Raw genomic sequence first — 12,266 nt, forward strand, 5'->3', positions numbered from 1 at the left:
GAGTATGGAGACATACCTATGGGGGTCTTGTAGGCAGTTCTGTAGGCCCAGAGTGCTTCATCCAACCTCTGTGCCCAGTCTTTCCACGATGCATTGACACCTTTTCCAGTATAGATTTTATTTCCTGATTTGATACCTCAGCTTGACCATTGGTTTGCGGGTGGTATACGGTAGTGATCTTGTGCCTGACATTATATTTGGCAAGCAATTTAGAAATGATGCGGTTAATGAAATGCGTACCTTCGTCACTTTCCAGGGCTCTTGGCATTCCAAAGCGTGTGAAAATGTTCCTGGTAAGAAACTTAGAAACAGTCGATGCATCATTTCTGGCACAAGCTACTGCTTCCACCCACTTTGATACATAATCTACTACAAGCAGGATATATTATTGACCGCAAGATAGGAGAAAATGTCCCATAAAATCAATGCCCCAGACATCAAATAATTCAACTTCAAGAATATTGTTCAGGGGTATTGCATCCCTTGATGAGATATTTTCGGTGCGTTGGCAAGGGTCACACTTGCGAACACACTCCCTTGCATCTTTGAAGAGGGTGGGCCAGAAGTATCCGCTCTGAAGAATCTTCGCAGCAGTTCTTTACCCTCCATAATGCCCTCCGTAATGAGAGTCATGACACTCAACCAGGATTCATTGTGTCTCTTCCTCTGGAACGCATCGACGCATGATGGAGTCGGAGCCTTGTTTATAGTGAAACGGTTCATCCAAAAATAAAATTTGTTGTCGTGTACTAACCGTTTCTTTTCTTGAGAGTTGAAGTGTTCGGGGAATTGCTTGGTAGTTAAGTAATTAACTATGTCTGCGTACCAAGGTTCCCTGCCTTTAACTCTGAATAAGCTTTCATCAGGAAATGTATCTTTGATTTCATTTTCTTGGTCTTGTATTTCCTGGTTCTCTAATCTGGACAGGTGGTCGGCCACCTGATTCTCAGTCCCCTTTCTGTCCCGAATATCGATGTCAAATTCCTGCAATAGCAGCACCTATCTAATTAATCTTGGTTTCGCGTCCTTTTTACTCATCAGGAACTTTATGGCTGAGTGATCTGTATAGATGGTTGTTATTGGATCGTTTTGGCGGCATGGCCGAGCGGTAAGGCGAAATTTCCGACGCACCAACTAAATAAGATGCCAACATTTCTTTCTCTGTGGTTGTGTAGTGTTCCTGAGAGTCGTTCAGTGTCTTGGACGCATAAGAGATAGGGTGTATCAAATTCCCTTTCTTCTGCCCCAATATGGTAACTACTGCAACATCACTTGTGTCGCACATGAGAATAAAACGTTGCGTCCAATCTGGTGCTATTAGTATCGGAGCTGTAGTCAACGCATATCTCAGTGTTTCAAACGCGTCATAACAATCATCATTGAATTTGTAGGGCTGGTTCGCTTCTAATAATACGCTCAGTGGTCGCGCAATTTGAGAAAATCCTTTAACGAACCTTCGGTAGAAGCCAGCATGTCCTAGAAAACTTCGTAGAGGTTTTACAATTGATGGTGGTGGAAGTTTAGCTATGACATCTATCTTGGCCTCATCAACTTCCAACCTAGCTTTAGATACCTTGTGGCCCAAAACAATGCCTTCAGTCACCATAAAGTGACATTTTTCCCAATTTAGCACAAGATTTGTTTCCTCGCATCGAGCGAGGACGACCTTCAAGTTATCTAAGCATGATTGGAATGAGTCTCCAAAGACTAAAAAATCGTCCATGAAAACTTCAACGGTTCTTTCCAAGAAGTCAGAAAAAATAGCCATCATGCACCTTTGGAATGTTCTAGGTACGTTGCATAGCCCAAAGGGCATGTGCCTGAATGTGAACATTCCAAAGGGGCAAATGAATGTTGTCTTTTCCTGATCTTCTGGGTCAATTAAAATCTGGTTATAGCCAGAGTATTTATCAAGGAAACAATAAAATTCTTTTCCAGCCAGTTTGTCAAGCATTTGGTCAGTGAAGTGAAGAGGGAAATGGTCCTTCTTGGTTGCCACATTGAGTTTCCTATAGTCCATGCAGATGCGCCAGCCCATGATAGTCTTTGAAGGGATGAGCTTATTATTACTATTGACTATCACTGTTGTTCCCCCTTTCTTGGGGACACATTGAACTAGGCTTACCCAGCTGCTATCGGATATAGGATAGATTACTCCTATGTCCAACCACTTTAAGATTTATTTCTTGACCACTTCCTTCATTATGGGATTCAGCCTTCGTTGAGGCTCAATCGATCCAGTCTTCCCTTCTTCCATCCTGATTTTATGCATGCAATAAGATAGGTTGATGCCACGGATGTCAGCCAGAGTCCAATCTATTGCACGCATGTGCTTTTGCAACATCTGCAAAAGAGAATGTTCGTTAGTCTCGGTAAGATTCGCGAAAATAATTACAGGTAAGGTTTTGTTTGTTCCAAGGAAAGTATATTTAAGGTGATTAGGTAACGGTTTTAGCTCAAGTTTTGGTGGTTCCTCTAGTGATGGATGCGTTGGTTTCATTCGCCGCTCACTAGACTTAGCACCTCGGGTTCTTTCATGTTTTCTTCCAACGCGAGGACCTCGCAAACTTGGGCACTTCCTTTTCAGGCAACTCTATTATGTTCAGTTGACATTCTTCACTATCCGGGAAATTTAATATGTTTAACACATTAAACTTCACTTCCTGATTGTCTACATGCATGGTCAATTCTCCCTTATGCACGTCTATTAATACTTTCCCAGTTGCTAGAAAGGGTCGTCCAAGAATAATTGGTACATCCATGTCTGCTTCATAGTCTAAGATGATGAAATCCGTTGGGAATATGAAGTTGTGAACTTTTACTAGAACGTCTTCAATCTTTCCTTCAAGGTACTTGATCGTCCTGTTAGTGAGTTCAAGAGTTATAGAAGTGGGTTGTGCTTCACCAATTCCCAATTTCTTGAAGATTGAGAGTGGCATGAGGTTAATGCCTTCTCCCAAATCACACAATGCATGTCCCACATCCAACCCTCCGATCGAGCACGGGACTGTGAAGCTTCCCGGGTCCTTCTGTTTCTTGGGTAATCTGTTGCTGACTAACGCATTGCACTCCTGCGTTAGTGCAATTACTTCCGTCTCGTTGACTCTCCTTTTCTTTGTCAAAATATCCTTAAAAAATTTAACATATTTTGGCATTTGTTCCAAGGCTTCTACAAGTGGAATATTGATGTGCAGTTGCCTCAGGAGTTCAAGAAAATGCTTAAATTTTTGTTCATCATTCTTTTTCATCAAGCATCTAGGGAATGGTGCATTCAGTGGCACTGCAGGTTTTCCCACGTTAGACGTGCTTGGCTGCTTGTGGATTCAGGTGTTCTTTCTTCTTGATCTTTTAATGTCATTGGGCGTGTGTTGAGTTCTTTTGAAGGATTGTTGTTTCTTGGGTTCATGGTTCTTTCTTCAAGAGCTTTTCCACTTCGCAATGTCACCGCATGACATTGCTCCTTTCCATTGTTATTCCTTGGGGTTTCAGTGTTGCTAGGCAAGACTCCAGGTTGCCGATTCTTCAACTCACTCGCAATCTACCCCACTTGTATCTCCAGGTTTCTGATAGATGATGCCTGGCTTTTCAGCAATGCGTCATTCTGGGCGATATACTCCTTTAATAGGTTTTCAAACGGAGATGCTGAACTCGATGCCTGACCTCCTCTATTAAAGGATTGTTGGTGCGGCTGATGCGTTGGCTGGAATGCAGGCGGTGGTCCTTGCCTTTGCTGCCGGTTCACCTCTGGGTGGTGTGGCTCTTGTTGATTACCTGTCCAAGAGAAATTTGGATGGTTCCTCCATCCGGGATTATATGTGTTGGAGAATGGGTTATTTTTAAAGAAGCATACTGATTGTGGATTTTGTGGGCAATCAGAGTAGGAATGGGGATCTCCATAACCCACATAACTAACCATGGGTTGTAAGAATGTTTCTACCTGATTTACCTTTTGTTGTTTTGATGCGTTCCTTAGTGACATATTCTGCAGAAGGTTTTTCATAGTAGCCACTTGTTCAGAAAGTGTGGCTATTGTGTTGGAATCGATAGAATTCACATTCTGAGATCGTCTCTTCCTTTTTGCTCTTGCGTCATAAGTATCATCCACCCACTCCATATAATGCTTAGCAATGCAGTCCAAAATTTCCTTAGTTTCAGTATAAGATTTTTCCTTGATACCACTAGCTGCAGTTGCGTCGGCTGCTATTTGAGATGCTCTGTTCAATCCACCATAGAAAGTCTCCATCTGGATGGTTAATGGTAATCCATGATTGGAGCAATTCTTGACTAATCCTTTGAAACGCTCCCATGCAATGCTCAAGGTTTCAGCTTCTTCTTGCTCGAAGTTTATGATCTCTCTCCGCCTCCTTACGTTAGTGGTGGGTGGGAAGTATTTTTGCATGAATTTCTCCACCAACTTTCCCAGGTTGTGATCTCACAAGGCTCCAAAGTACTTACCCATTGCTTTGCGTTGTCACGTAGAGAATATGGGAACAAAGATAGCCTGATAGATTCTGGGGTGATTCTAGGAATCACAAATGAGTTGCACGTTTCCAGGAAAGGTTTCATGTGGGCTTGAGGGTCTTCTCCCCGAGCACCCCCAAATTATCCAGCTGTTTGGAGCATTTGCAACATCACGGATTTCATCTCGAATCTTGTCCCATCTTGCGTTGGATATATGATCCCTAGTGAGAAATCATACAATATAGGAGATGCATACTCCCTCATGGGACGCATACTACTGTTTTCCATAATGATAGGATTTGCGCAGCGTGGGCTAGTTGTTGAGCTAAGATTTGATTTGCCTGTTTGTCTGCCATTTGTTGTTGCCTGGTTTGTTGTCTGAGAAGTTGTTGCCTTAACCTCCGACAACGATTAGATGGTTTGTTGTCTGAGAATATGATGTGAATGAGATGGTTTGTTTATCTTTGTTTATGCTTTAGACTCTATTCGACACTTCTCAATGCGAATATCATACAGTACCTATCTCTAGGATGTATGCGTCAAACACAAGATGAAATAAAACACCAGTGAGTCTATCTCTAGATGTACTAGGCGTTCCAACTTGATGATGGCTTACTTATTCTTTCGAATAATCTAAGCTAAAGATACTTTTACCAATTGATTTAGTTGGTTTAATCGTTTGAAATGGAATTTTGCATGAAGTATAGATGCATCCAACATAAACAAGAAATAAACAATGGCAAAGTATGATAGATCAAATATGTGAATTTATAAAGAAGCTGATCGTCTTTACAAAAGAAATACTTAATCAGATGAAAGGATGAAAGCGATAAATTAGATGAAATGAAATGAGTCAAGCCGCAGAGTACAATCTATTGTCCTTCATTACTTTATTATATGTAAATGTTTTATATATATATTAGTAATGAAATTGAGATTGCATGAAGCATGACATTACCTTAGGTTAATTTATAATTTTTATGATTAACTAGTGTATGTCAAGCATGCAATGAATGAATTTTAATTGTTTCATTTATTTATAATCGTTATAATTAAATGAAATTAGAATTAGAATCAATAATAAAGAGTTGCATGCAAACATTAGGTTATAATCATTTTTCAAAAATGTTTTAAAATATGATTGAGATAGACCTAAGATCACATTTCTAATGAGATTAGAAATCTTAGTTTAATAATTTGGGTTTAATAGGATTAAATTAATTTCTTAATAAAAGATTAAATATGTAGCAAATATATCTATAAGGGACCTTTTTGTCTAAGGCGGATTCTTTCTAGGCTAGGGTACTTAAGATGATGGAAACGTCGTACCCCTACCTGAGAACCTACCTGGAAAAGTGAATTAGATAAATTTGATACATGCATGCAAGTTTGATTAAGGATTATTAAAGAGTTTAATAATACTTCAATCAAATTTTTTTAATCATCAAAGACAAGTTTTATTTTTTAACAAATTAAACCTCCACTTAGTTAAAATCATTAGCCGGATTTTTTCTAAGTTAATTAACCCTAGGTAACACACTAAGTGGGAGGAAAATATGGTATATGATACTTCAGCTTTCCTCTATACGTTTACTCCCTGAAAATTTATACTGTGAGATCTACACTCGGTTTTGAGGCACCAAGAGTGTCCACCTAAAGGATGGCATTTGGGTAGGTCAATATTAAGGTTAATGAAGAGAGTGTTTATAATAAGTGGGAGATGGACATGTTACAGCACATCCCTCGGTCTCTCTCATTAGGTCGAACTAAAGCTTCATGCATCACCTCGTGGCATCGTGGGCTCCCCCTAAAGGATGGTAATGTGCATGACGCTTTATTTAACCTCCAGAAATGGATAGGGTTGCTTTAGTTTCATGTCCCAATTAGTTTTTCCCTATGGTTAGCTCATTGGGGCGGAACTCTAGGACCTAAAATAAGGGGTTACAATTACAAGAATCGTTAAACTAGTTTAACATATTTTGGACCGAACAATGGTGATTAATAGTGACAATAACAAGGGGTTGTTATGTCTATTGGTTGAGAATGTATCATTTCATTGAAGGGACACTTGATCACCTTATGGTGATTTTTCTCTTGCCTCACTGAAACATTATTGCAAAATTAGATGTCACTTAGGGTACATTAGAATTTTGCTAAAATCAATTGGTTGTTTAAATGATTAATGCAAATTAAACTAATTTGAAAATAGTTTTTCATTTTCAGAAATTTATATAATGGCTACCGCTACTCTAAACTTACTCGTCGTCGATAAGTTAACTAGCGAAAATTATGCTACTTGGAAAACCACGATTTTAATAATCGACGATCTTCATTACTAATGGAAGATTGTCCTCCCATTCTTGCTCAAAATGCTCCTCGAAACGTTCAAGAGGCATATAAGCGCTGGGCAAGGGGGAACGAAAAGGTCCGATCGTATATCTTGGCTAGTCTTACCGAAGTCCTGGCTAAAAAGCATGAGCCATGCTTACAGCCCATAAGATCATGAAGTCAGTACATTTAGTCCATGTCGCTATTCTTGCATCCAGGGGAGAATATGCTCGATGAAATGAGGACCAGCTTACTTACTTCTTGAGCGATAGTTCCACGATCCCAACCCTGAGGGGAATGTTCAGACAACCGTCCGCACAACTCAGGCACGATACTCTCAAAGAAATCTTCAATGCCCGTATGCAAGAAGGGGCATCTGTTCGAGAACATGTTCTGAACATGATGGTACACTTCAAGTGGTGAAGATGAACGAGTCTATCATCGATGAAGCCAGCCAGGTTAGCTTCATATTGGAATCTTTACCCAAAAGTTTCCTTCATTTTCTTAGCAATGCTATTATGAACAGGAATGACTACAACTTGACCATTTTGCTCAACGAGCTGCAGACTTTTCAGTCCCTGCATAAAAACAAGGACAAGAAAAGTGAGGCAAATGTTGCTTCATCTTTTAAGAAGTTCTACAAAGGTTCGCCCTCTGGAACTAAGTATGTATCTTCTTCCTTTGGTATCAAAAAATGAAAGAAGAAGAACGGTGGGAAGGGGAAAGCTAATCCTGTAGTTATTGCTCAAAGGAGCAGAAAACCGACCACGACTGCAAAAGGAATTTGTTTCCATTGAAACCAAGAGGGTCATTGGAAGAGGAACTGCCCCAAATACTTGGCAGAAAAGAAGAAAGCCAAGCAAGGTAAATCGGATTTACTTGTTATAGAATCTTTCCTAATGGAGAATGATGATTCTGTTGGGATTGGTGTCCTAATTCCCCCAGAGTTAGTAATCTATACATATTTTTATGAATAAAATAAGAGTTATTTTATCTGGCATTTACTCATATCCAATAAACAAAACTCCATGGTTATTATATGTAAACTTAAGCATGTATATGAGATATACAAGTCGATCATGCCTTAAGTGATAAACTAAATAGGTCTTTAGTATAAGGATTAAGGAGGGATACTTAATCCTGGTGACACTACGGATATGGCCCGCTTTGTAGAGGTTTGCAAGTGTTGTGAACTACTACAGATGGTAGATCTTGACATTCTTGTGGAGACATGCGAGCGGGGGTGTCCTATACAAAGAATTTGTATAAGACCGGACCACGAGATGACTAGTCTCTGTATATAACAGCATTGATACTGAAGACTTACATCTCACCTAAACGACCATATGTGACATGACCTCAATCATGAGTGTTTTGGGAATTTAAGGGCGGTTATTTGATTAGTATAGGTGAGAGTGGCCAGATTGTCAACTCAACATGCCTACCTTTTTGGGTGACTTGTTTGATTTGGGAGCTAGGAACTCAGTTACACAAGATGAAATTCACTCCTTCCCCGAAGCAGGGGTAAGTAGATAGATTGCTCTCTTAAAGGCTGATTCTGGGGCTTGAACATAGTGGCCACAACTTCTCTTTGGAAGAGAGGACTTAGTCATAGTGAGACTATGACTTATGTTCATTAGAGGGATCAGTGGTACTTAAGAAATTAAATGTAACTACAAGGGCATAACATTTATTAGCCTAGCTGTACTTACGAGCGATCTATATAGGGTTATCGCACTGTTGATTGGTTGATATGGACACATAATATATTTGTAGTAAGGAGAGTTCAGTTGTCGGTCTTTAGTGGAGTGCCTTGCAGTTAACGGATGGTGGATCCCGTGACTAAAGAGTTTAGTCAGTTATTCACGTACCGTTAGAGCTTCGAGCTAGAGGTCCATAAGGTCCCCTTGGTAGCTCAATGGATTCGAGTTGAGAATCAGTTCTTGATGTTGATTTGAAATGTTCAAATTGATAAGAGGTAATTCGATTATATATTGTCGAAAAGGGTTGGTTTGTCCTAGGGGCTTATTTGTAATTTTTTTTATAGGCCTAGGGCTTTATGTCTGTCTATTTATTTGAGCAAGTCTTTCTGTATTTCTGTATCACTTGAATAATAGAAAAACAAGTCTCTATCGTAGTTTTTTCTCTCTGGCCTAGGGTTTTCCACATGAACTATTTATGTTTCTCTTTTATTTTCATCATGGTATCAGAGCAAGGCGATGAAACCCTAGCCATCATTGATGAGTCCCCTTCAACGACCAACTCCGAGATGGCTACCATGATTAAGGAAGCTGTCCAACAGTACCTAGAGGCTGCCTTACCGCGTCTTTTTCAATAAATGAATGCCACCGGACAACCAACCCAATTTGTCGACGGACAGATTGAGTCGTGCCCAACCATGGAGGATCACAGACAGATTGGTTCGCGGCTGGCCGCAGAGGATCACACCCAGCCCAGATAGGTTGACGGCACTCCGGTTGCACGCGGAAAGGACCCTATTGATGGCGGCGCCCACTCCTACTTCAATAGCGCCAGATCCGTCAAACTTTTGGGTGTAGACAAGCATCAACGTCCAAACCCAATCGAATCATAGCCAGCTGCGCAGCAGACCCATTTTGCGACGAACCCTCGGGTGCAGACAGGAAGCTGCGGCGATCTCCTCGACTCGACCAGTCGTGGCTTCGTCTTTGAACAGCAGTCGCCGATGGATAAGCTAACCCTGTTCGGCTGCAGTGGGGTGGGTCCCGTCCCTTTTCTGGCGAATTCTCTAGCAGCCGTGAATGGGGTTTGTCCTTGTAAGATTAAAAAAAGATTTGTTTTTCTTCAGTAACAACTCGCAAATCTTGGAACGATTCTTGGCACGAACTCACAAAATGCACAACCGGAGATGTCCAATCTTCTGTTGTACTCCGAGAACCCGGTAAATTCTTTCCATTCTTTACCTACTGCAAATTTGTTGTCTTGATCATGGGACATTCTGTAGGAGTTATTATTGGAGAAAAGCTGAATGGCCAAAATTAATTCTCCTGGTCATAATCCATCAGAATGGCTTTGGAAGAAAAACAAAAATTTGGATATCTAACTGGGGAGATACTAAAACCTAAACCTGGTAACCCCTAAGAACGCATCTAGAGAGCTGAAGATTCATTGCTAAGGTCAGTTCTGGTGAGTAGCGTGGAACCTCAAGTAGGCAAACTGTTGCTCTATATGGCAACTTCCATAGACATTTAGAATGCAGTACAACAGCTGTATTCAAAGAAGTAGAATGCATCTCACCTATATAACTTATGCAAGAAAATCCATGAATGCAAGCAAGGGACTATGGACATAATGTTGTACTTCAACAAATTATCCCTGTTGGCAAGAAATAGACTTATGCCGTGAAATTATCTGGAAGTGTACACATGACGGGACTTAGTATTCCAAAATTGAGGAAGCTGATCGAGTGTATGATTTTCTGGCTTGGCTAAAGCCGAAGTTTGATGATGTTCACAGCAGAATATTGGGCCAACGTCTTACACCGTCGCTTATGAAGGTGTGTTCTAAAATACGCTTGGAAGAAGATAGATCTAGTCCAATGAATAATCCAGTAGTCACATCTACTGACGCTGCTACTTTTTCCACAAAATCCTCCAAATTTGACAGTGACAAGAAACCTCCACCTGTTTGTGAGTGTCCCCTTTCATTCTCAGCCTCATAAACCATCCAAACCTTTTAGTCTTATCCACATTGATGTCTTGGGTCCCTCACCAACCACTACTTCTACAGGCAAACGTTGGTTTGTCACCTTTATTGACGACCACACCAGACTGACCTGGGTTTTTCTTTTGGACGATAAGTCTGAGGTGTCCTCTGTTTTCCAAAAATTCCATGCTATCGTAGAAACCCAGTTCAACACAAAAATTGCCATTTTGCGAAGTGACAACGGGCATGAGTTTGTTAGTAACTCTTTCCGGGATTTCCTAGCTTCTAAAGAGATTGTTCATCAAAGCTCGTGTGCCTATACTCCTCAGTAGAATGGAGTAGCCGAGAGAAAAAATAGGCATTTGGTAGAGGTCGCTCATTCCTTTATGATATCTACCTCTCTTCCTTCCTATATGTGGGGAGATGCTATCCTCACTGCAGCCCACCTCATCAACCACATGCCTTTTCGTGTTTTACTAATCACACTCCCCTTGACTGTTTCAAAGAGTCGTATCACAACACTCGGTTAATGCCTGATGTATCTCTTTGGGTGTTTGGTTGTGTTGTCTTCGTCCATACCCATGGTCTCAATTGTACGAAATTTACTCCTCGTGCCCAGAAATGTATCTTTGTTGGGTACCCTCTCCATCAACGTAGGTACAAATGTTATCATCCCTCATCTCGAAAATACTTTGTTTCTATAGATGTCGCTTTTCTCGAGGATCAACCTTTCTTTCCCATTAGTCCTCTTCAGAGGGAGAGTCCTAGTGAAGAGGCCAACTTGTCGACGTGTTCCCCTAGTGATATTGATTGAACCTGAATATGTTGGTTCTGTTCTTTCTGGTCCTGTTCTTCCTACCAATCAAGTCCCTTGGATAACATGCTACAGGAAGAATCTCAGCAAGGAAACAGTGTCGTCTGTCGTTTTTCTGGCCCCAGTTCATGAGTCTAACTCAGTCTCAGCTCCAGGTATGAACATCCCTTTTTTTGATACTGATGATTGTGTTGAAGCTAATACTTGCAGAGTGGACAAAGATATAGAAATTGGTGAAAGTGATGAGAAAATAGAAGGGATTAAGGAGGATGAAGAAACTGATGGAAAGAACAACACTGAGGAAATAGCTCCAGAAAACGAGAATAGTGGAAGGGAAGGTGATTATGTGGAAAGTCCCTCTAAAGAAAGGCCCATGGATCAAACGGTTGGTTGCAGTAAGAAACTTGGAGAAGAGGAAAGTCGTGATGCGTCTGTCGATCTTCCCATTGCCTTGAGAAAAGGGACTAGATCATGTACGAAATTTCCTATGCATAGTTACATGACATATAGTAACTTATCTCCCGAGTTCAAGGCAATCACTACCAACCTAGATACGGTAATGGTTCCAAGTAGTATACATGTTGTCATGGAAGATCCTGAGTAGAAGGCTGCAGTTTTGGAAGAAATGAGAGCTCTAGAGAAAAATGAGACCTAGGAACAGGTTGCTCTTCCTGAGGGGCACAAGATGGTTAGATGTAAATGGGTATTTACTCAAATCTGGTGGCACGATTGACAGATACAAGACGAAACTTGTAGCCAAAGGCTTTACTCAAACCTTTGGTATTGATTACTCTGAGACATTCTCCCCTATAGCCAAACTCAATACGATCCAGGTGTTGTTAATTGTTGTTGTTAATAAAGATTGGCCTCTGTATCAATTGGATGTGAAGAATGTGTTTCTTAATAGAAAACTCGAAGAAAAAGTCTATATGAGCCCTTCACTCGGCTTTGAGAACCAGTTTAAGCACCAGGGTTGTAG

The 12,266-nt window shown here is 40.7% G+C and overlaps 1 protein-coding gene and 1 non-coding gene across 2 annotated transcripts; one reads left to right on the plus strand and one right to left on the minus strand.

Moving 5' to 3' along the window:
- Positions 1 to 2,534: 2,534 nt before the first annotated feature.
- Positions 2,535 to 3,248, minus strand: LOC120084150 (uncharacterized). The gene has a single exon (XM_039040049.2). It carries the CDS (start codon positions 3,246 to 3,248, stop codon positions 2,535 to 2,537), a length of 714 nt encoding a protein of 237 aa, XP_038895977.2.
- A 1,011-nt stretch (positions 3,249 to 4,259) lies between these two features.
- Positions 4,260 to 4,363, plus strand: LOC120084351 (small nucleolar RNA R71). The gene has a single exon (XR_005483710.1). It is a non-coding gene; the product is annotated as a small nucleolar RNA R71 (small nucleolar RNA).
- Positions 4,364 to 12,266: the final 7,903 nt, after the last annotated feature.

The sequence above is a fragment of the Benincasa hispida genome, chromosome 8 (assembly GCF_027475165.1).
Source record: "Benincasa hispida cultivar pf3 chromosome 8, pf3_genome.v1.1, whole genome shotgun sequence".
NCBI classification, from domain to species: Eukaryota; Viridiplantae; Streptophyta; class Magnoliopsida; order Cucurbitales; family Cucurbitaceae; genus Benincasa; species Benincasa hispida.